This window comes from Phocoena phocoena, chromosome 11 (assembly GCF_963924675.1).
Source record: "Phocoena phocoena chromosome 11, mPhoPho1.1, whole genome shotgun sequence".
Taxonomy (NCBI): Eukaryota; Metazoa; Chordata; class Mammalia; order Artiodactyla; family Phocoenidae; genus Phocoena; species Phocoena phocoena.
In genome coordinates, this window is record NC_089229.1 from 8499145 (window position 1) to 8524248 (window position 25104).

General features: G+C 41.8%; 1 protein-coding gene across 1 annotated transcript in view; it reads right to left on the minus strand.

The window, feature by feature from the left end:
- Positions 1 to 21819, minus strand: part of TNRC6B (trinucleotide repeat containing adaptor 6B) — a 132734-nt gene extending 110915 nt beyond the window's left edge. Inside the window, exon 1 of the mRNA XM_065886775.1 lies at positions 21617 to 21819. Within this exon, the coding sequence (XP_065742847.1) occupies positions 21617 to 21621 (5 nt within the window). The 5' untranslated portion in view covers positions 21622 to 21819. The remainder of the gene's footprint in view (positions 1 to 21616) is intronic.
- Positions 21820 to 25104: the final 3285 nt, after the last annotated feature.

Sequence of the window (25104 nt, forward strand, 5' to 3'; positions counted from 1 at the left end):
TGCAGCAGCATGGATGCAATTAGAGATTATCATACGAAGTGAAGTCAGAAAGAGAAAGACAAATATCAAATGATATCACTTATATGTACAATCTAAAATATGACACAAATGAACCTACCTATGAAACAGAACCAGAATCAAGGACATAGAGTACAGATTGCTGGTTGCCAAGGGGAAGGGGGTTGTGGTAGGGATGGAGTGGGAGGTTGGGGTTAGTAGATGTAAGCTTTTATATACAGGATGGATAAACAACAAGGTCCTACTGTATAGCACAGGGAACTATATTCAATATCCTATGATAAACCATAATGGAAAGAACATTAAAAAGAGAATATGTGTATATATATATATTTACAACTAAGTCACTTTGCTGAACAGCAAAAATTAACACAACACTGTGAATCAACTGTACTTCAATAAAAAACTATTGAGGGAAAAAAAGAGTTTATTGGGCTACTTTCCCAATTCTGTCTATTTTACTCCACATTTGTAAGTTTTTACATTCTTATGACATACCTGGAAGAGGTTAAAGTAGAAGCAAAGAGTATTCTCAAAAAAAAAAAAAAAAAGAGTATTCCCATGAAGCTGACTTCTGCTATGGAAGGGCAAGTGGTGGGACATGGAATAATGTAAAGAGGAAGGTGGGGCAAACAGCCAGAAGCGAGACTGATGGGAATCCAGTAAGGGGGCGAGTGAGACCCTGGGCAGTGGGGAAAACCTGGCATTGTTGTGACATGTGAGGTCTCTGTGATGCACTAGTGTCCTGACACTGGGCTGGGAAGCACCAATAGCTTAGGACCAAAAATGTGTTTGGTTTTGAACTATCCGTGAACTTTGCTAAACAACACTGTGAACACTAATTGATTAGTTCTCTCTAAAACACTCAACAAGAGTGATAATCAGTGGCCAGCATTTTGGGGAACCTGCTGGTAAGCTAATGCCAACCCGCAAAGCTGAAGCCCATTCAACATAGACCCTGGCCTCCTCACAGTCTAAGGCAATAGGCCCCAAGGTCCTCCTCACTAAATTCAAAAGTGTTTTAGATCAAAACGTTAGTGAAAGCCTGGACAAGAAGAGGCTAGCAAGAGAAGACAATAAGAGTGTGAGGAAAGACAGGATGGAAGCAATGTCCTCCCCCACCGCACCGCCCCAGTTATCCCCTCCACTCAGTCCACTCCTCTTCCTATTCCAGCCGGCATTCTACATATGGGCCCCTTTAATACATCTGCAAGAACTTGAGATCTGTATGGGCCAGTGATATGGAGGAAACATTCCGGTCTTTACAAAGCTATGAGGGTGATTATCTGACACTGCGGGCTATATAAATCCAAACTGAGAAATAAGTCATTTGCTACTGAGGCATTACATAAATCAGATTGATCTTTAAGAAATGGGTTCGTCTCCTTTTGAAAGACAGACTCCCTTCTGTTTCACAATTTTCAGTCGTATCTCCCATCCTATACGAGTTTATACGTACTCATGAGTAGCAATGGTTTATTTCCATTCCTTCACTGAGTACGGGAAAATCACAATCTATTTGCAATTATAATACCCTAAAAGTAAGTTATTTGACTCTTTCAAATGTGAGAGGTAACAAGTGAAAACATTCTTGTTAAAACTCATAATAGAAAGTTGGTCATTTGTAAAACAGGTCTGCCAGAGGCCAAAAGAAAAAAAGGGGTGGAGGGGGGAGTCATTTAGAGGTTTTAAAAGCCTATTCTGGTTTTTAAAGCATTGCTTGAAGCAGGGTATACAGGAATATAATAAAAGTCAAATTAAATGACTTTAAACTGGAACAAATAGGAATTCTCTGACTTTCAAAATCCATCAGGCAAAGTTTTCAAAACGCAGCTACTAGAGGTGGGCAAGGACTATGCCTTTTGATTGCTGACCATTATAACTCCTAGGAATGCAACATGGCCAGCATACCATAAATACTCAATATAATCTACTTATATATACATTCATTACTACATAAATAAAATGCCTAGAAGAATATGCATCAGTTGTTAACAGCGGTATCTCTACAGAGTTGGATTGGGGGGGAGTGGTGTTTAAAATGAGAAATGGGGGACTTTTAATTTTGTGTACTTCTCCTGATTTAAATTTTAGGTAAGAATATTATTTTTTAAGTTCTTTTAAAATGTTTAAACAATCTCGAACTTATAGAAAAGTTGCAGGTATGGTACAAAGAGCTCATTCTCCCAGAACCATTGAGAGTAAGTTGTCAGTCTCATACTTCATCACTCCAAACACTTTAATGCATGTTTTTCTTAAACAATAAAATAAAATCTCCTACTAACTAAAATGCAGCTATCAAAATCAGGGAATTAACACTGATACATTACTACCATTTAATCCTCAGGCCCATTCAAGTTTTGCTCTTGTCCCAGCCATGGTCTTTTAAAATAAAAGGACCCAGGTCAGCATCATATGTGGCATTTAGTTGACATGACTCTTTAGTCTCCTTCAGTTTGAAATAGTTCCTCAGTCTTGTTTTGACTTTCATGACCTTGAACTTTTTTTTTTTTTTTTTTTGCGGTACGCGGGCCTCTCACTGTTGTGGCCTCTCCCGTTGTGGAGCACAGGCTCCAGACGCGCAGGCTCAGCGGCCATGGCTCACGGGCCCAGCCGCTCCGCGGCATGTGGGATCTTCCCGGACCAGGGCACGAACCCGTGTCCCCTGCACTGGCAGGCGGACTCTCAACCACTGCGCCACCAGGGAAGCCCGACCTTGAACTTTTAAAGATGATCACAGGTCATTTAATTTGTAGGATGTTCCTCAAATTGGGTTTGCCTGATGTTTGTTTCCTCATGATTAGATTTGGGTCATGCGCCTTGGCACAAATATCACCAATGCAATATTGCATCCTATCAATTTCAGTTTGTCCCATTACTGGTAATATTCATTCAGGTCACTTGGTTAAGGTGGTATCTACCGTGCTTCTTGACTCTAAGGTAAGTCTTTTCCCCACTCTGTATTCAATAAGTATTTTGAGGGGAGGTACTTTAAAATTTAAATAAGACATTTTGGATTTATTCATGAGTCCATACAAAGGTTTTATTTCAAAGTAGGTGAAATTGTGAGAACCTTCACATTTCTCTTTTATTCAATAGGTTTTAACCAATGACTATCACTTCTGAAATTTTGATGATCAAATTATCCCAAATTTGGCCAGTGGGAGTGCCTTCAAGCTGGCGTGTGTCCTTTTGAAATATCTCCATCATTCTTGAAGACTTCTTTGCTTTCTAGCACAAGATATTCCAGGTTCATTTAAAATTTTTCTGCTCTAAGCCCGTAATCAGCCATTTGTCCAAGAAGTTGGGGTTCCTTTTAGTGGAAAATGGTATTTAGAAGCCCAGATCTGGGCACGTGATGTGCTCACTGCTACTGAGGTATTGCTGCTCTCAGGCACTCTCACCCTCTTTACGGACAGAGCGAAGAGATGTATATACATATGTATATAAATACACATGCATGCATTTTACATCTGTATCATTTCTATATTTATCAATACTTATTAAAATTCATGAGTTCACACTAATAGTTCTGACTCCAATCTCACATCACAAGGTTCATTCCAGTTTTCTCCCTTTCGATAATTGTAACTCCCTTCTCCAACAGTGAGAGGTGCTGGCTCCCATTATTCTTAATGTACATATGTATTAGATCAATCCTCCTCCTGTATTTAACCAATCTCTCAGTGCTGTTGCCACCCCAGGCTCACGTGAATGCCCTACTCACCTCTCTTTGGGTCCAATACACCACACCAGACCTTCCCTGTATGTGAAGGTTGCCTCATCCTACTTGGGCTCTAACACCCCGACCAGGTCACCTACCCTCTCTGTCTACCTAAGAAGCATTAGGACTGAATTGTTCAGTAAGGGACAGTTTTAAAAAATTTAGTGTAAAAAAATATTTTTTAAAAAGAGTATCCATTAAGTTGGAACTTGTGATAATTCAGACAGCCAAGCTAAAGTTCACTTTTGTATCATCTCTGAAGAACAGGTTTGTTAAGTAAATTAATAGTGTAAACAAGCTTATAACCCAGATGTTTAACCTACTTAAGAAAAGTAATTGTTTTCAAGCACTCAAAAATCACTGGGCATGTACTTGCCTTTAATTACTGTCTAATTACAAATGATCTCTATTTTCTTCATTATAGTTTTGATAAGTTCTCTGTTTGATTACACTTTAAGAATTACTACTTAAACTCGATACAGTTAAGATCCTTTTAAAAATGTCTCTTTATTAATCAATTTGGCTTTTCAATTAATTATCTGAGATAAAGTTTTTAATCACTCAGTAATTTCTCTTTCTTGGTTAACATATCATGTTGCTCAAGAAGAAAAATGCCTTTCAATGGCCATCCAGGACTGTCCCCAAAAACCTCCCGCTCTGCATGCCATCAGTACCGGCCTCATTGCCCTCGTTATTATTTATCATGAATGCAGTGTGAGGATCCCCATAAAGCCATCAGTTCCCATCATTTGAGTGCATATTTTATTTAAGACAGTCTGCTTTATAAAACAGGGATTTATCATCAATGAACAAATTATTCTGTGCCGCAACTGAGAAGGCTTGGGAAGAGAACACATTCTGGAGTTAGAGCCCTAGTTCCTCCACTTCCTTGTTTAGTGGTTTCAGATCAGTTACTAAGTTTCAGGCATGCCATCCTTTTCATGAAGATCAAACCATTTCCACTTCAGTCTGCAGTGAGAACTAAATGAGGTCATGGGAAATACCTGCTATATAATAGGCACTTAATGAATGTGAGTTCATGTCCTTTCCCCAACAGAGCCTCATGGAAAAACTCAGTATGATTCTAAGCAGTCTTTTTCAATTTGGTCACACAGAACCTCAGAGAGAACCTATAGAAGAACATGGGTCATAACTGCTAGCTTAAACTATGTCTGCCTATCACTGCCCTTGACCAAAACAAGAGAAATGAAAAAACACCAGCAAGAGTTCCATGACCTAAAATCAAGCAATGAACTTATCCCTTAACCAGGAGAATAATATCAGTAGTCAGAGGGGGAAGAAATGAGGAATAAATAGCCTATATTTTCTACTTTGACTTCTAAATAAAGGTGCCAACTAGTCTTAGAGACCCCAACTAATCCTGGCCTGAGGGCATTGGGACCACTCTCTCAGTGATGGGTTATCTGTTTGTTCTGCCTAACCAGCTCTATCAAGTACCAGTGACTAAATATTAGGATTTAATATCTGACAAAAGAAGATCACATTATTAAAAATCAATTAGGGCTTCCCTGGTGGCGCAGTGGTTATGAATCTGCCTGTCAACGCAGGGGACATGGGCTCAAGCCCTGGTCCGGGAAGATCCCACATGCCGCGGAGCAACTAAGCCCTGTGCCACTACTGAGCCTGTACTCTAGAGCCCGTGAGCCACAACTACTGAGCCCACGTGCCACAACTACTGAAGCCTGCGTTCCTAGAGCCCGTGCTCCACAACAAGAGAAGGCACCGCGCCGCAACAAAGAGCAGCCCCAACTCACCGCAACTAGAGAAAGCCCATGCACAGCAACAAAGACCCAATGCAGCCAAAAAAAAAAAAAAAAAAAAAAAATCAATTAGAGGTAACCAATTTTAAAAACCAAAGGTGTTAATAATGTGATGCACTATGGGCCACACTAGCAGTGTTGGGAAAAAAAGACAAAAATGCTAGCCCCCGGCAGTGAACCAAGCACAAGTGCAAAAGTCCCAGAAGGTAAGACACGGCCTGAATAGAAAACACTAGGATGAGGAGTGAACGTAAAAATTGCCAGCAAATAATGCTAGGTGATCTATTTGCTCTGTAAATTCAATATTTGAAATATCTAAGCTTTTTTGGAATGTAAAAAGTATGTGGTTTTTTTTTTTTTAATTGTGAAAATTTGTTTACCTTGAAGGGATGGAGGAGGATGTAGTGGCCTTCCTTCATACTGCTTCAAGAGCAAAGCCAGATGTTAAAAGAATGCAAACAAAATGTTGAGGTACCATCAATATACACTTTGTCTCTGCAAATAATTCTTTCTTCATACAACAGGATGAAGTTGTGTACATGTTTCATTTGCAAAGCCTCTGTGCTTCCAAACGGCTTCCAAGCAAAGGTCAAAATGTCTCCCCCCACGGTTTACAAAGGGCCTAGTCTCTGAGTGATCTGTCACAGGCCTCAGACACAGGTGGAGGGCCAGGAGTAAAATTCCTTACCCAACTGAAGTCCACTCGTTATCCAGAAGAGCCCATGTCACCAAAAACACATGGGGACTCGCCCCAGGAAGAGAACACTTTCTTGTTTGTCAAAGCCCCCAAACCACAGCAGACGCTTACCAACATTTCTGCAACAGGCAACACAGCCAGATTCCCCTCCTTTGAGACACCACACATCAATCAAGCTTCTATTCAGTCTCTCCTCCCTTCAAACTGATGGAAGTGCCAGATGCTCTGGCTCTTCTCAGTTTAGTGGGGGGAGGACAGGTGAAGAGGAAAGGTACTAGAGCTCAGAGAACTCAGAGACTGACCTGCATTTAAAATCTTCTCTAATTGTGAAATATTCTTTGTTTCCTATTCAAGGATGTCTGGGCATGAGCAAGGCAGGTAGGAAAAACTGAGAGTTCTATATAAAACACACTGTCGCCTAAAATATTTTTAAGGGGAGGGGACAGTCCACAGGCCCCTTCCACGCCACCCCAAATACTTCTGCTAGAAGGGAAGGATGGCGCAGATACTTCAGGAAGCTACTGTGAAGCTACTTGGCCTGGGAGAAGCTCTTGCGTCTGGTTTCTTCCCAAGGCAGTAGGGCTTTGTGCTCAAGCACACACTTCAGCAGCCTTGGGCAAGATACTTAACCTCTCCATAGTTAGCTCACGGGGTCGTCATGAAGAATAAATGTTAACGTATATACAGCACTTAGGACAGCATTATAGGAAGCACACAGGAAGTAACACTGTCTTCCCCTTCTAATGTGTAAGTTCTCACCTCCTCCAACCCAAACCCTTTCTTTCCTTATTCTTTCAGGTCATTTGCCTGACCCTGGACTTATCTTATTCCCAACCCAGCCTGGACTCCCATGAACATTCACCAGCATTCCCTGAAGACTTCAACCCCTGGCTATCCCACACTACCTACCCAGGCCAATCCTCACTCAGCCTCAGATGAACCCCAACTCACCACATTCTTCACCTTGCTTTGCTGGAAAGAGCCTGCAGAGCCTCAGATCACTGCAATTACAAATAAAGGATCTCCTCTCTCAGCTAAGCCTGTAGAGCTGGTAGATGGTTCTCCCTGTGGTCCTTTTCCACTCAGACTTCATCTCCTGTTTTACAGCGAGGAATGCCTCCAATCGAGAGGGGAATGTCTCCCAGAGGGAACTCCCTCAAATATCCTTCTCTCCATTTCCAAATTTACTCTTCCCTCTCCAAGGCTAACCTGTCATCTAGGCAGCAAATCTCTTCCCACACCTCAGTGCTCTTCAAACCATCTCTCTCCCCTGTTCAAGCCACCCAGCTGTATCAAATGCCTCCTGGGTGCCAGGCTCAGTTCGTGGATGGTGAGCCTACAGAGCTCATCCTCGTACAGTCGACAGTTAAGTTTCGCCTTGTTCCTTCCCCTTAGCCTTCTGATTCATGCTTTAGAATATAAGCCCCACGAGCGTAGGGATCTTATCTATTTTCTTACTGCTTTATCCCTAGAGACTAGCATAGCTCCTGAAACACACAAGGCACTCAATAAATATTTGTTAATTCAAGTCATCCTTGATTCATTTATTCATTCAACAAATGCTCACTGAGCACTCACTGTGTGTGTGTGTGTGTGTGTGTGTGTGTGTGTGTGTGTGTGAGGTCAGGTGCTGGAGTTACAGAGGTGAGCACTAGTTCCTGTCCTAGAGCTGCTCACCGTAGTGACAGAGAGAAACACAAAAACCCACAGGGAGACTTCCCAATGTGACAGACAGTGGCAAGCAGGATGAACAATGATGTGTTGGACCTCAGTGGAGACCTGAACGCATTGCACTGAGCTCCTAAAGGCCAAACCTAACTGCCCACATCCAGGGCTTATCCCAGCTGACCCCCTGGGGCACCAGCCCTGATAACTATCCTTTACTTCCCTAAACTCCTTCCTGCCTGGGTTTCTCTTGCACCACCCTTTTTCCTGTTTTCATCCCACTCCTCTGACCATCTGTTAAGGGAGCGCTGTCACAACCATGGCCTAGATGACCATCTCTAGATCTAAATGGATGGCTCCCAACTTCTCTCTTGAGCTCCAGGCCCTCATTTCCACCTGCCAAGTTATAGTAAATGTCCAGCAAACATCTAAAACGTACCCAAAGCAAACACACAGCCTGTTGGCCCCCATCCTCACTCTTTTACAAACTCAAAACCCCTGTTCCACCCACCAAATGCCCATCCCAACTCCTGGCATCATCCATTCACCCAGCCAAGGGCCTCTAGTCTTTCCATCTTTACTGTCACTGACTTAATTTACATTCTCCAATCACTCCTCTTGCTTCGATTGCCCCTCATCTCTCTTCCAGTATCAGATTCTCAATATGGTAATCAACTGAAGCAAGTTGAGTTTTTAAAACTGCTTTCTACAGAATAAAATTCAAATTCCTTAGAACACAAAACCCAGCCAACCCTTCCACTCTCCTCCAGGCAGCCTGCACTTGTGTCCCACTAACACCTCACCATTTCCCATATGCCCCCACCCACTAAATCCTCCCTTGTTTGTGTCACTTCCTCTGCCTGAAATGCTAGCATAACTTTTATGAAAACAGTAGCTAACACTGACTCTGGGTACTATTACTATTATTATTCCCCACTTTACCAGTGAGAAAGCTGAGGCACACAGATATTACTTGCCCAACACTGGGCTGACCTAACCACACAAGTGTCCTGACTTCAGAACCTCAGTTCTTAACCACTACGTTATATCACCCCAATCTACTCACCATCCCCTTCACCAAGCAACTCCTAATTTCCCTTTAAGACTCAGTTCAGGGACTTCCCTGGTGGCGCAGTGGTTAACAATCAGCCTGCTAATGCAGGGGACACGGGTTCGAGCCCCGGTCTGGGAAGATCCCACATGCCGCGGAGTAACTAAGCCCATGCGTGCTCCACAAGAAGAGAAGCCACCACAATGAGAAGCCCGTGCCCCACAACGAAGAGCAGCCCCGCTCGCCGCAACTAGAGAAAGCCCACGTGCAGCAACGAAAACCCAAGGCAGCCAAAAAAGAAAAAAAAAAAAGTTCAAATGTTTCCTCGATGGTGGAGACTTCCCCAATTCCCTAGGGCTCTGCCTCCAACCTCCAGGATCCCTTGGCATCATATCTCTGTCTTTATTACAGGCAGCCTCACGTTACTGGTTGAGTTCCAAAGATAAAAGCCAGGTCTTTTTATCTTGTACTATTCCCAACACTGTAGAGTGCCTGAGGCATAAATACTTAGGTAATAAACAAATTTTTCCAAGTACACAGGACATAGAGTATATCCTGCTCACTCAAGTCTACTCAGCCTCTTACTGCTTCCAAAGACCCTACCTACACTGCTAACCCCAACCTCTCCCCTCCTCTTCTCTTGGCCCCAGGATTCTGAGGATGAAGAGTCAAAGCACTGGCTGGGGTGGCCACTCCCACAGCCAGCTGACAGCATTATCACAGCAGGGCAGGCCAGTGAGCTGCTGGCCATGGGCCCCTTGATTAAAGGAGTAAACTGCATCTAAAGAGCACTTTCTCTCGCTGAAGCAGAGGGGATATTTGATGTGCAGTTGCCAGATTTACGGTCTTTGTCATTTAAAATGTGAGAGTGGGATGGTGGACATAAAAATAAAAATGTACATGACAAAACCCCTGCCATGGCCATTATTTACAACTCACTAAGAGCCAACAGGCTGGCAAAAATGTACATAATATTATTTAGTCCTGTGACCTACTTGCCACTTTTACAAAATCACCACGACTATACAGTTGGCTCTTGAACAGACAGTGTTTGAACTGTGCGTGTCCACTTATACGTGGATTTTTTTCAAGAGTAAATACTTAACGGTTGAATCCGCAGGTGCAGAACTGTGGATACGAAGGGCTGACTGTAAAGTTACACTCAGATTTTCAACTGCGCAGAGGGCTGGCGCCCCTAACTCTGGCATTGTTCAAGGGTCAACTGTATACCTCATTAAAACAGATAAACTTTGGAATAGGTTTTGACTATTATTCTAGATTCTACAATTGCTCAGCACCTAATGGAGTTGGCTTGTTCTTTCTTTTTTTCTTACGTTAAAGTAGAATGGTTACCTGCTTACAGTATTTTCATAGGGAGCAAAGTAATTTTTTTTTAAGTGTGAGTCACTGTCACACAGTGACCATCATCACTGTCAATAAATAAGAATGAAGGAAGGTAGTTCCCGAACTTGAAGTAAGGTTTATTCCTATGAGTGAGGCTAATAAAACCAGCAAGCACATGGTTAACTGTAATACATGCTAAGAGATGGGCTATAATTAGGGTGGTTCCCAAACACTGAAAACTTTAGTACCTGTGCTGATCTATATTCCGTATGTAATAGTTTTCATGAAGCTATAATCAACTGAGTAGGATGTTTCTTATTCTGAGACTGTCCATTCTACTCTTTTGTCAAAATGCCTTTTCTTTGAAATGATGGTAATAAATAGTGGGTTTTTTTAAATGCCTTTACTTGGCATATTTAAAACTGGTAACTCGGGCTTCCCTGGTGGCGCAGTGGTTGAGAGTCCGCCTGCCGATGCAGGGGACGCGGGTTCGCGCCCTGGTCCGGGAAGATCCCACATGCCGTGGAGAGGCTGGGCCCGTGGGCCATGGCTGCTGAGCCTGCGCGTCCGGAGCTGCTCCGCAACGGGAGAGGCCACAGCAGTGACAGGCCCGCGTACCGCAAAAAAAAAAAAAAAAAAACTGGTAACTTATGATGGATCCTAATATTGCTTTTGCAGTGTTACAGTTCCCTGAAACCTACGTCTGTCTGGGAACCACCATGTTAAAGTGTCTGAAAGAGACTTGGGAAATAGCCAAATCCAGCTTACTTGTCTAGAATGCAGTTTTAGAAAGGAATAATTAAAATGGAAAGCACACCATGCATTTCCCCAAATTGTGCCTAAAAAACAAAAATAAAAACCTGGGACTTTAAAATTTTATACATACACAACACTTAAGATTCCTAACGCATATTAGCATCTTAAAGACTCTTAAGCCCTTGTAGTAAGCAAAGATCAGTTTAATTCAGGAAAGGAACTTTTTTTTTTGTTTTCCAGACAAACCTGTTAGTACCCTGTCAAACAGTAGGAAATGCTGAACTAATCAAATCTACTGAAGTGTGTCTAAAAACAGAATGTGTTAATTAGTGGAAGTGTGTCTTCCTGAAACCTGGAAAAGGGGCAGGGAATCACCCCATCCTCAATCCCTCCAAAAAAGAAAGTATGGCAGTGTTTTCTGTGGGGCTTCTCCGAGAGAAAGTTACATAATCTGGTAATAGGGTTTTTCTACTTCAGTTTCTCTAAAATCTAGGGGGAAAACATGCATGTACATCACCATTCCTCAATACGGATGGCCAACTCCTTTTGATCCAAATGGAAAGTTCTGGATAGGGAGGGCAACATTCTGGTCATCAAAAATATCCATCGCCTACATGCTGAAGTAGCAAATTAACTCCTTCTTCTTTTTTTTCTTTTATCCAAATCTTCTGGCTGCTCCAGGCAGCATGTGGTATCTTAGTTCCCTGACCAGGATGGAACCCACGCCCCCTGCATTGGAAGTGCAGAGTCTTAACCACTGGACCAACAGGGAAGTCCTGCAAATTAACATTTTAAAAAATCGCTTATGAATCTGGTTGGTGTGGCAACTGAGCGGACTGATAAATTTGATTCTCAAAACCAGAAAAACTGGGGATCATGTCCAGGAATATGGCAACCCACAAGTGGCTCCTTAAAAATTCTTTAAACCTCAGTGAGATAACCCAGAGTGGATCATTAAGTCATTTTAGTGGTTGGGATCAGCTTTTTTGGTTTTGGTTTTGTTTTACAAAATGGACTTGAGTAGCCTATATCAGGATAGAATATATGACGTAGTATCAGAAAGTAAATATAAATACTTTTGCTTCCGTGTATACTTCATGTATGTACAGGGCCTCAATCAAATTGTATTTCTTAGTGTAGATCCAATCAAAAAGTTCAAAAGCCACTGTTCTAAGATACCCAATTAGCTGTCTAACATCAGCTTATAAACAGGAACTTCTTGGCATAAAAAGAGCAGCAATTATTTTATGCAAGCAAGGGGTTAAAAAGAAAAAAAGAATGGCACCGAGAGGTACAAGACTCACTGCTCTGGGCTCCTGAGTGGGGCAAGGAACCTTGTGCTAGGTCTCTTTTTAAGCCATTGAAGGGCATTATGTAAACCCACCACTACACAGTCCGGGTTTTTTACAAAGGCACGGATAACCAAAATGCACTTCTAAAGGAAAACAAAAATGTAAGGAATTTATTTCCATATTGATTTAAAAAACAAAAACAAGACTTCACAGAATAACTGACACTCTAAACTCTTATACTTCATAGAAAAATAAGGTCCTCTGTGTCCACGGAAATGGAATTGTGCACCAACTCAAAAGCAACGCTTAACTTTCCAGTGTGAACAAGGTTTGGTTCCAAGCACAACTCAAGATCATTTCTATCTTTACAGGTTATTATTTAGAAGGTCTAGTTAGCAATTACAAAGCAATATAAATCAATGAGATCATTAAATAAAAATCTTTGAAGCTGTTTTTTTATAAACCACCCATATTTAGTAAATATTATATTGGCCCAGGATGTCAAGAAATACAAAATGAGTATAATAGTCTATGGCCAAACAGCCTGCAGGCTGCCAAAAAGAAACAAGATTCAAGCACAAAATAATTAGCCCTCTGGCACCCTTTCCCCCTCCTGCGAGAAGGCTGGGACTGCTGACTGAAAGCTTCTGAAAACACTGGAATCCTAATGTCACCTCCCCACCTGAAGCCTGGCATCGCACTGACTCCACAGAGTTCAAAAAGGGGGAGGGAGTGCTCCCACCCTCCAACTAAACCTCTGTACCTAGCATTACTGAAACTGGACACAAATTGGTTACGCTTAAAAACTTCTACCAATCTACCATCCAGCTGACCTTAGCCAAAACAATTTTTTAAATTCCTGTTTTAAATTTTAGAATCTATGCATAAAAAGTTCATCTCCTCACAAGCAAAATTAGGATCTGACCCCTTCAATTCTAAAAATTTCATTAGCATGAGCCCACATGTGTTCTAACACCAATCCTGTGAAATGCTTTGTGACGGGAAGAATGCTTTGTGACTCTGGCTATTTCCAAAGTGCACGTTAGCTGCAAGCAGCCTATCTTACTCTGCATAAACCCTCCCTTGTCCAATTTCGTAGCCACACATGGCTAGTGTGAACTTTTAATGAGGCTACTGTGACTGAGAAACTGAATTTTAAAATGTATCTTAGTTTTAATTAATTTAAATTTTAAGCGAGTTCTCTGGTGGCCTGGTGGTTAGGATTCTGGGCTTTCACTGCCATGGCCCGGGTTCAATCCCTGGTTGGGGAACTGAAATTCTGCAAGCCACATGGTGCAGCCAAAAAAAAAAAAAATTTTTTTTAAATTGATTACTTACTTCTATTACTAGAAAACTCTAGTATGTTTGAAAAAACTTGGGTATGTGAATGTACTTTTTCAACTGTAAAATTTATCAAATCTAAATACAGATCAAGCATTTCCAATAAAATTTCACATTCAAACTGAAATGTGTTATAAAACACACACCAGATTTTGAAAACTTAGTATGAAAAAAAAAGAATGTCGGATATCTCATTAATATTTTAAAATCTGTTGCATGTTGATTTAACTTTTTGTACATATTGGGTTAAATAAAATATATATTATTAAAATTAATTTCACCTGTTTTCTTCTTTTTTTTTTCTTTTTGGCTGCGCTGCGTGGGTTGTGGGATCTTAGTTCCCCATGGAACCCAGGCCCTTAGCAATGAAAGCAGAGTCCTAACCAGTGGACCGCCAGGGAATTCCCTCCTTTTATTTTTTTTAATGTGACTCCTGGAAAATGTAAAATAACACATGGCTCACATTCTATTTCTACTGAATGGTGCTGGCATAACCTAATGATTCCCAAACCCTTCCCACCGGAACACCTTCCAACACCAGGTTAGGGGACGTTGCCATAACCAAATACTGTTCTTCCTGTGGGGCATCAAAACCTGCTGACCGCATCTGAGATTGAGAAGTCCTTCCCTCATCTTCAGTGACTCACGACTGTCCTGCACAAGCACCTTTCTTTAATCCTTTCCCAGGTCCTCTTTCTCTTCCGGTCCCCAAGGCCCCATTCTCAGTTCTCTTTTCCATTCTCTGCACCCACGGTGACCTCATCTCCTCTCAGCTTCAACTATCACTTCTATGTGGATCACTTCCAATTCTTTATCTCCACTTCTGACCTCTTTCTCAAGCGTCAAGCTCCACATTGCCAGCTGCCTGCTAACCAGTTCCATCTGGAAATCCCACCAGCTCCTTAAACTCAGTATGCCTGACCTGGAATTCCCCATCTTCATTACTGCTGAAGACTCCCGTCATTCACCTTGAAACCCTGGAGTCCCTGGTCCTTCTTCTAGCCCCACTGCCACAGTCTTAGGGCAGGCCCTTTCATAACAGGCCTCCTACTTGGCCTGCCTATCTCAATTCTCCCCTCAGTCCTGCCCTCTCCCAATCCCACCACTCCCAGTCCCTCCTCTGCCTCACTGCCATACTAATATTCTCAAAATACCACATTGATCACATTGCCTTCAGACTTTCAACAGACCCCCCACTATCTGCCTTGGCAATCCAAACTACTCAGCAGGCGTCCCAGCTCTCCCATAGACATTCAAACTCCCTTCAATCCCCTCTGAACACAACTAACCCTCCAGCCACAATGCTCTGCCCTCATGTCTGCTCTTCACAATTCTGCCCAATATTTAAGGCTCAGCTCAAATAAAAGGTCCTCATATAAAGACTTCTCTGATCAACCCAGCCAAAATTAGCCCTTCTCCTCCCTCAAACTCCTTTTGTATTTCTAATGGTGACCACTGTAGTAATGGGAGCACATCTGTGGTCTTACCCTCTCTATAAAATAGTGTTCTTTTAACACTTGCACTGCACACTGCCATTTCTGGACATCTTACCAAAGAAATCAACTTAAAAAGGAAAATCTTGGTAAAGTTGGGACCACTGATGACTCTCAAATCTACCTCCAGCCAGATATCTAATTACTCCAGACCTTCATTTAGATGCCCCAAGATTAAATTACTCCAAAACTGAACTCATTTTCTCAATCCCACATGTGTCTCTCGTCTAAATAGACCCTAACTCCATGAATGGTACCAACCATCCATCAGCAGGCCAGGCCAGAGACAGAGGTGTCATCTTTTATTTCCCCAACCCTAACCCTCAATGATCAGGTTCTGTGAAATCTTCTTCCTAAATGTCTCTGGTTTTATCCACTTCTTCCCAGCTCTGCTGTCAGCCCAGGCCACCATCACCTGAGATTACTGCAATACCATCTGGTCTTATACTCAATCCTCCAGCCATTTTCTACAGTCCAACTAGAGCATATCTTTCAAAAGTTCAATCTGATCAGGTGAAATTCCTGCTGAAAACCCTTTAATTGTTCTCGGGATAAAGACTTCCAAACAGGGCTTCCCTGGTGGCACAGTGGTTGAGAGTCCGCCTGCCAATGCAGGGGACACGGGTTCATGCCCCGGTCCGGGAAGATCCCACATGCCGCGGAGCGGCTGGGCCCGAGAGCCATGGCCGCTGAGCCTGCACGTCCGGAGCCTGTGCTCCGCAGCAGGAGAGGCCACAACAGTGAGAGGCCCGCATACCGCAAAAAAAAAAAAAAGACTTCCAAACATGACTTATATAGACTCTTCCGCAACTCACCAGTGTTTACCTTTTCAGTTTCACTTCTCATTTCCCAGATTATCTTTTCTTTTACACACATCACACTCCAACCATGTCCAAGTACTCTACATACAGTTCTCCAAATATGCTTAAGTCCTCTCTTGCCTCAGGGCCCTTGCATAAACTGGTCCCTCTATGTGGGTTGGGTGTCCCTCTTTTGTAATCACCCAACACCCTGAGGACTGGCCAGCTCCTTGCATTTATAATCTTTCTAACTTCAGCAATGGTACCTGGCAAAAAATCTTCCTACTACTCCTATGCTAGCTCTTATCCCAATGTCTGACAGGTAATAGGTATTCAAATAATTATTTGTAATGAATGAACAGATAAAAATTTTGTTTTTCTTTGAACCAATTCCAGTCCAAGGTCAATGAATGAAAGCTATTTGTCATCTATATTAATTCAACAGCATTGTATAAAGTGGGCAATTGACCTAAATTTTAATTTTATCTGTCTTTTGAGTCAGATAAAATTGTCTATTACCAGTTTGGTTAAATAGAGTCTACATGTGCAGGCTCAGAACAATGAAAATGAAGGAAAAAACACTGTATTTTATATTCTCCTTTGCCTTGTAAACTTTAAGACCAATTCATTTGAAACTGTTGAGAACCTTTAGATGCAAAACACAGAATGTATGAAAAGCAGCCAAGCAAATGTGGATACACCACAGAGGCAGAGCCTGAAGGGAACCGGAGAGCGGGGAGAGATGACCTCAGACCATAGGAATGTAGGGACTTGAATAAAAGAAAAGGCTCAGCGCTGCCCCTGCCCTCATCCAGACTGAAGCTCTGGGCAATCAGTGCCCGCGTGGTCATGATCCTGGGAGCCATGAGAGGATCAGGCATCTGTGGGGCCATAAAAGCCTTTCTGGTTTACTTAACAGAGAGAGAGCAAAGGGGAAGGAAACACTGAGCAACGAGACTAGGTGCTGGCCCCTTCATACAGCATTTCCCTTCTGCTTCCCAACAACGTATTATTCCCATTTTACTGATTAAGAAACAGGGGCTTGGGCTTCCCTGGTGGCGCGGTGGTTGGGGGTCCGCCTGCCGATGCAGGGGACACGGGTTCGTGCCCCGGTCCGGGAGGATCCCACATGCCGCGGAGCGGCTGGGCCCATGAGCCAGGGCCACTGAGCCTGTGCGTCCGCAACGGGAGAGGCCCACAGCAGTGAGAGGCCCTCGTACTGAGAAAAAAAAAAGAAACAGGGGCTTATGGTCACATAGCTGGTCCTGGTGATCTTATACTCAGGTCTAATTCAAACACATTTTTATTGAGCACTTACTTGTGCTAAGCCCTATTCTAGATGCTGAGGATTGAGCAATAAGCAAAACACTACAGTCTGCTTTGGTTTGTGGGGAGTGATGTACCACACACAAATAATGTGATTGCAGATACTGACACAATTAAGGCGCATAAAAAAAAGTAAAACTAAGGGATACGATAGAGTAACTAGGGAGGCAACTTAAGTTGCAAGGTTCTCAGAGATAATTTAAAGGATAATTTTGCAGGCCTAGAAAAAAAAAAAAAGGATAAAGTGACTATCTCGTCAAACCTTAAATCGAAGTCTCTAGAAGTACCAGAAGCAAAAACTTACCATCCATTCCCTGACTATCAGTAAGGAGACCATCAGGGGAAAGAACTATAGCGTCATCCTAGTCATAACCCAAAGCAGTAGCTTAGACAGTCATCAGGTGGCAAATATTTCCACAGGAACTGGTGGCTGCTCAGGGCGACGGGCTGACCAAACTAATTCTTAGCTCCCCCTGCACCTACACCGGCACCAGGCATAATAAATGATTGCTGAATATTTGAAGAAAGAAAGGAAAGCATGTTAAAATGTCACCATCGCGGGTTAAATCCCTTTTCAGGCCAAGTGGCTTCAATTCACCCCACCCACTCCACCACAAGTCTTAATCACAAGAAGGTGAGGGAAGTCGGATTAGTGTAAACCCTTGAACAATACTGTACTAGGAAACAATTAGCATAGGCTGCCCCACTCCCCAGCCAATGATCAGAAACCCCACCTTTAAATTCCAAGTTCCACTTAAAGAAAATCTAATATCCAAATGATAATTAAAAATTAATAAGGAGTAATTATTTGGCTTCTTTAAATAAGGGTTCTCCTAATGCAGATACTCAGGCTATTTATGTACCAGGTACTTGTTCTAACTGTTGCACACACAGCACCAAGGTAAAGCCACTGGTTCTTTACCTGGGTATCTCCCTCGTTAGATGGGTACTCCTTGAGGGGAGGAACAAAGTACATTCACCTGTGTTGCCTCAGGGCCTTGTCCAATTTAAACTGCAGATGGTCAATGATTATACTGAGTTGTAAAAATTAAATTTCTCCAAAACTTTTCAGTTCTGGGGCAGCTGGGTAGGGTGAGGCCCACCCCTTTCTACTGTTATCTGCTGGGGCCTGCTCTGCAGAACCTGAAGGTCTCATCATCACCTATCACTCTTTCTGTGTCTCTTTGTAGGTTTAAGAGCTGGAAAAGCCTTAGAAGTCTCTGCTTCAATTTTTAGAAGTTGATTTTTAAAGGACTGTCCCGGTGGCGACAGAGAATAACAAATGGCCATTCAAAGCTGAACAACAGGGCTGAGTTTGCGCCATATACCAAAGATGCCAATGCTTCCTTTCTGGCACACAGATGGAAGGACTGAAAAACAGTTTAAAAATAAGATACCACTTCTGATAAATAGGCGCTATCAATTTTTGTGATGCTTCAGTAAAATCTTAATAATGAATCTGTGACAATTCTTCCTGAGACAGAGTAGCCTTGTGAATAATGACATTAATATCACAAGTAGACCCAGCATTGGGGGTGGGGAGACTTCAGTGAGGATTGTATTATTCTTCTCCAGTAAGAAACTTCCCCTGCATACAGTCTCATTTTTAAAAACCACAACATGCAAGTTCTAATATCCCTGGGGTTTTGCTGGTCATACCATCAGCTACATCTCTAAAGTTTTTAGATTCATTTCATGCTACCAACAGAAAGAAAACTTCAACAAAAGGCACAAATACCATCCATCTGCACACTTGATTTATTACTCATTTTTATTTGCTCCTGAATTCCCATAGTTTGGTGTGCCATAAGGACTGGCCCTGAAGGAACTTAGATCCAAAATGGCAGCTGAGCTTCTGAAACTCATCAGAGCCATAATGCCTAACATACGTGAAACCAGGTCTTATTTATCACACTTCTCAACCTGTCTAGGAGAGAAGAATATTTACCAAAACATTTCAAAGAATCAGATGGCATTCTGTTAATGTTCATTATATCATTCTTCTTCTTGCCTAAGAGAGCAGGCACCCTGCTTCTGGTCCCTCTGCTCTGCAAACTGAATTAAACTGCTATTCACATGTTTACAGTCCACAAAAACAATCTAATGGCAAAACATGGAAAGCTTAGGTTCTTCTCATTCTTCTTCTGTAAGGCCAACTTAGGAAATGGGCGTAAAATGAATCATCTAACAAGAAAAGCCCCAAATAAGTGCTTTCATTTTCAGAAAAAACAACAACAAAAATCAGAGCTCTAATTTTCCTTAGGTCTACCACAAAGCAACACTCCCTATCACTATGGTAATTTCTGTCTTTTCCTTTAAATTCAAGCTGTAAAAAAAATTTTTAAGAGACAAATTTGTTCCAGATTACCTCCTGACTCTAATGTTTCCAATCCCTCTTACACAAAAGCTGAACTTACATCACCAAAAAAATTTACACTGAATTTAAACCGTCACTTCTCTACTCATTTCCACTAATATAATAACAGCATTAATTTTAGAAAAATAATAAAATACTTGCTCTTTACAGAGGACTTTAATTATCTTTATGAATTCAAATGGAAAGTCTTTTTGTTAAATTAGCATGAAAGTCCCTTCATCTACACACAATTGGCCCAAAGAAACAGGCCATTTTCAGCACAAGAGGCCAATCCATTTTAACAGTGAATAAAGCTTTTGAAAGCACTACACACCCTCTTCCAGACTGTCAAATTTTCAAAATGGTCCAGCATTTTTTTTGCATTTTTTTTAACACTTTCAGGTCCAGCAAACATCTTATAATTAGATTAATTAAAAAGGAAACAACAACAGCCAAAAAAAGCCACTGCTCACTTCTGATCAAAATTATTCCATTTATGCTTAATTAGCTTCAATCCAAGTCTACATATTTAATGATGGGGATATGACAATTCAACCTATTTGCATATTTTAAATGCCCTTTCTAAACTATACTTTGTAACAGATTTAGAAAAATAGTCTGTTTCTCATGCCAACATGCTAAGGCATAAATCAGGAGGATACAAATTAGGAAGAAAAAAAAAAGAAAACAAGGCCTCTCAGAGCCAGGGATGTGCTGGGAGGCGGGGGGCGGGGGGGGGGGGGGGCGGGGGGAGGGGTGTAATTTCCCCGGGGGGGTGTGCAATTTACCCGCCGCATCAAAACTACGATCCTTTCAGCCCACCAGACCGAGAAGCATTACATCACACTCTCACAATGATAGGGGGAGGTGGCTCTGAGAAAGCAAGTTTTCAGCCGCCTTCCCTCCCTGTTCCCAGGCTTTCTAGAATCCTGCATTAGGAGTAATGGAATTTAACTTCAGTGCACTGCACACACAGTTTCAGGGGTAACACATACAGCTACTTAGTTAGGTGACCCAATATGACCACTTCACAATGGATACGTGGCTAAAACAGGCAACTACACACACAGATGCTGAATTTGTGCTGAAAAGCCCAGTTCATCTGTGTAAGATTAAACAGAAATTGTAATCTATGAGAAACGAATAAAGCCAATCCACAGGGAGAAACTGATAAAGAAATAATTCCTAATCGGGAGGAATAGCTGTTTATACCCTTTAAAACACCATGTTTACAAGATAGTCCCACCATTTGGTTCGAACCACAATCAAAATAAAAGCGCATCTGGCTGCATATTTGAGAACACACACAGAGACCCAGTGCAAATGAGCGCGCGCAGAGGAGAGGGGTGATCCACACATTGCTTGGGAGGTTTTCAAGCAGGGGAATCTACAAACCCCAAACCTCCTGGTGTTCACTCGCCCCCAGCCTGATGTTTAAAATGGATCAGGTCTTATTTTAGGTTTTACATCTCTCTAGGAAGGATGGCCTAGCTTTAAAAAAAAAAGAGAGAAAAAGAAAAAGGTTTTCCCGTGGTAGTGCTTGCCCTCCCAGATCCTTTGTCGGCCTTAGCAGCCGAAAGAATGCAAACCCATTTATATTTATGCAAATTTTTGCAGCAGATTTAAGGGGGCAGGGAGAGGTCTGTGTTTTTTAAAAAACCTCTTTCTAAATATCAAATTTCCGAATACTCGCAGCTTCATTTATTTGCAAGACAGAAACGATGATGAATATCTGCATATAAATTAAAAGTGCAATTAAATCACTTCAAAATCAAATATTTTACCAAGGCTTTTCCATTTCTAAAATGCCGAACCAAAAGTACATCACGGGTCTGATTTACACAGATTCACGAAATGTCTGAAGCCAGCCTCCACGCTAGACAAATGTCGATTTGCAACACCACTAGTGAAAACGGTTAGACAAGATCCATATAAATCAATTGGTTTTAAAAAATTGAAAATATTTACCAACCTCATAAAGTGCAGCAGTGCTTAAATCCAGCAAATTGAGGCATACAAGGTAGAAATGGAAATGAAAAAAGGTCCAAAAAATGATTTCTTTTTGTCTATCTGTTTTTTTGTATTTTAAATATTCAGAAACCAGCAGAGACTCTGTCGGCCATTTTGGCTTGAACTAACTCTCACACTCACTCTCCCTCTTGCTCTCTCTCTCCCCCTCTGTCTCTAAAGGAAACAGCTTTTTGTGACCTTCAAATAGAGGCGGATCATGTGACTTTGGGTAGGTTTGTCAATCAGAAAAGGGGAGGGAACTGGGGCTGAAACTACCTTAAAGGGAAAGCGGCCCTTTTCCACTCACTTTCATTTGTGAAACGCTGTTATCTCATACTCTCCACCTACACACACTGAATGTGAAAGTGGCAACAGCATAAGGGTAACAGATGAACAAAATATAAAAACCTTTATTGGTTTATAGAAATGTTCTCAGTTGCTAACGATTCTTACAGGTCCTGGAGCTTGGCTCACTTGCTACAGTTATTCTCTGGATGTTTGGGCAAGCACAGGCTGGCAAACTACTCTTTAAAAAGGGGCTTAAACAACACCTTACCCAAACAAGAGACTTTCGTCTTTAAAGACTGAGGTGAAAACATAGGACACAACTGATCTCTAACAAGCTCCTAAAATGCACAGGAAAAGACTGAAAGGAAACATACCAAAGTATAATCTGTGAATGCCAACTCAGAGAGGTTAAGTGACTTATCCCAATCACACAGCTAGAGAGCTGCAGAACAGTGACTGGTTTCCCAGCTGAACTCCACATTTATTGTTTCAGGTGTATGTATGTTTGGTACCTCCTCCCCGCACCCCAAATAAAAACTATGCTACAGCACAGCAAGCTGGCAGATCTGAGTCACCTTTAATCCCCTCCCCACCTGAGGAAGTAGCTCGGCAGCTGACCTAGAGTCAGCGCTAAAATTTAAAACCTACCTGTTTTCCGCCATTCCTAAGAGCCTTCTTCTGACTCAGTGCATCTTGCTTTCAACCCACCTAAGAAAACCATGCTGGGTTTGCGTCTCTAGCTCTGGGGCTAACAGGCTGTGTAACCTTAGTTAGGCAATTCCCTTTACCTTCCAGGCCTCAGTTTTCTCATTTGTGGAATGTAAGGATTGGCCATCAGTAGATGGTATCTTTGATTCCTTTCAGCCCTAAAACTGTACTCAGCTTCTTTGTTTTTAGCAGTTCTGTTTCATCTTATCCTTGCCATCTCAAAAGTCATTACCCCAGGAAAGTTTTCCTTGACCCTCCCCGTCTAGACCAGGCCTTCCTGTTCAACACTCCCATAACTTCCCTTACTACTTCTTCATAGCACCAGGCATAACTGCAATTTATTATCTGTCAAAGAAGTTGCTTATAATTGGTCGTCCCCAGTATGTATAAGGACACATACCACATCTTCCTTCACTGCTGTGTGAGGCCTGACACCTACCTAGCCCCACACAGTAGGTAAATAAATGAATGAATTAATGACTTAGACCTCCATTCAGAAGTGCTGGGCTGAACAGAGGAAATGTGCTATCCAAATACAAGGAAAAAAAGTCACATAGTTTCCAGAAAATCATCTCCACCTATTTGTTTTAAGGACTGCTTGAGGAAATAAAGTAACTAAAATCATAGAAAGTGGGCAAAAGTGCCCTGTGACTATCAGACTCCATCCATCTCTATGAACCAGAAAAGCTCAGATTCCACAGTGTGATTCTCCCAAATGAACTGGGCTGACCAGGCGTAATCTGACATGCCAGCCAGCACAGAAATGATGGATTCTGTAAGCCCAGCGTTCCTTGAAAAGGAACCTACGAACCCTTTCTAAATCCCACACGTTTGTCATCCTGGCTTCTGGGTCTTTATACAGTCTCCCTCCTTCGCTTTTTCCACTGTGATAGAAGAACCAGAAAGGAGCTGTTTCAGGGCAGGCAGAGGCCAATGCCTAGATGATCTGGCAGCTTGAATATTTATGGCGTAAACGCTTCCACTGTCTTTGCACAGACCCCAGTGGAGTAGGAGCCAGGACCTGAACTGACAATTGAGATTGTAAGCAAAAGCAGGAAACTCCTAGGATGGAAATTTTGAACATTTAGTCTATTTTTATCCTTCCAATACCTTCCAGATGAGCTACGGAAAGCTTACTTATGTGGAGCATGCTCAACATGTTAAAATGCATGGAAATTGTACAGCTGCCTTGTTTTAATTTGTGATGGACAGAATTTCTTTATAAGACTGAATTTTGCCAAGTCTCCACTCCTCAATGCAGAATATTATCATATAAACGTAACTATGTGTTTCCTTGTGTTATAGCAAGCTGCACAAAACGTAGAGAAACAAACACATTTTAAAGCAAAATATTAGCTCTATTTTCAAATGATATGATCAATTATTTTCTTCAACCTCCAGGAACCTTTTTCTTGGTGAGATACCTCTAAACCTAAAACAATTAGTCCAATTGTTCATCTAAAAGAAAGAAGTGTAATAAATGCACTATTTCCCCTGTATTTCCAGGCATTTTGGACTTTGTGATATAGTTATATTTATTGTACTGTTTTCATATTAACAATTAGACAGCATTTTTAAATTATATTACAGGGCTTCCCTGGTGGTCCAGTGGCTAAGGCTCTGTGCTCCCTATGCAGGGGGTCCGGGTTCGATCCCTGGTCAGGGCACTAGATCCCACATGCATGCCACAACTAAAGATCCTGCGTGCTGCAATGAAGATCCCGTGTGCCACAGCTAAGACCCGGCACAGCCAAATAAATAAATATTTTTTTTAAAAAAACTGCCCTAAAAATAAATTATATTACAAAGTGAGGATACGAAGTAATAAAAAATGAGTTTACTTTTAAAACAAATAAACCTGAACTTATACGTTCAAATGAGTGTTATCTTTCGAAGTTGGCACCTTTGCTGACTATATAACCACTACTAAAATATTTCTATGAGGAAACATGATTGAAAAATAATGAACTGAACATATTTAACTAAAAAATCTACAAAATGAGTAATGAACTCAAAAAATAAATTAACAATGATAAAATCATAAAGAGTAGACTGAATCTTTATTGATTCAAAAAACTTTTGCTTGTTTTAAAATGAACCTATCTACAAAACAGAAACAGACTCACAGACATAGAGAACAGACTTGTGGCTGCCAAGGGAGAGGGGTGTAGGAAAGGGATGGACTGGGAGTTCAGGTTTAGCAGATGCAAACTATTACATATAGAATGGATAAACAACAGGGAACCATATTCAATATCCGAGATAAACCATAATAGAAAAGAATATTTTAAAATTTATATATATGGGGCTTCTCTGGTGGCACAGTGGTTATGAATCTGCCTGCCAATGCAGGGGACACGGGTTCAAGCCCTGATCCAGGAAGATCCCACATGCCATGAAGCAACTAAGCGCGTGCGCCACAACTACTGAGCTTGCACTCTAGAGCCCATGAGA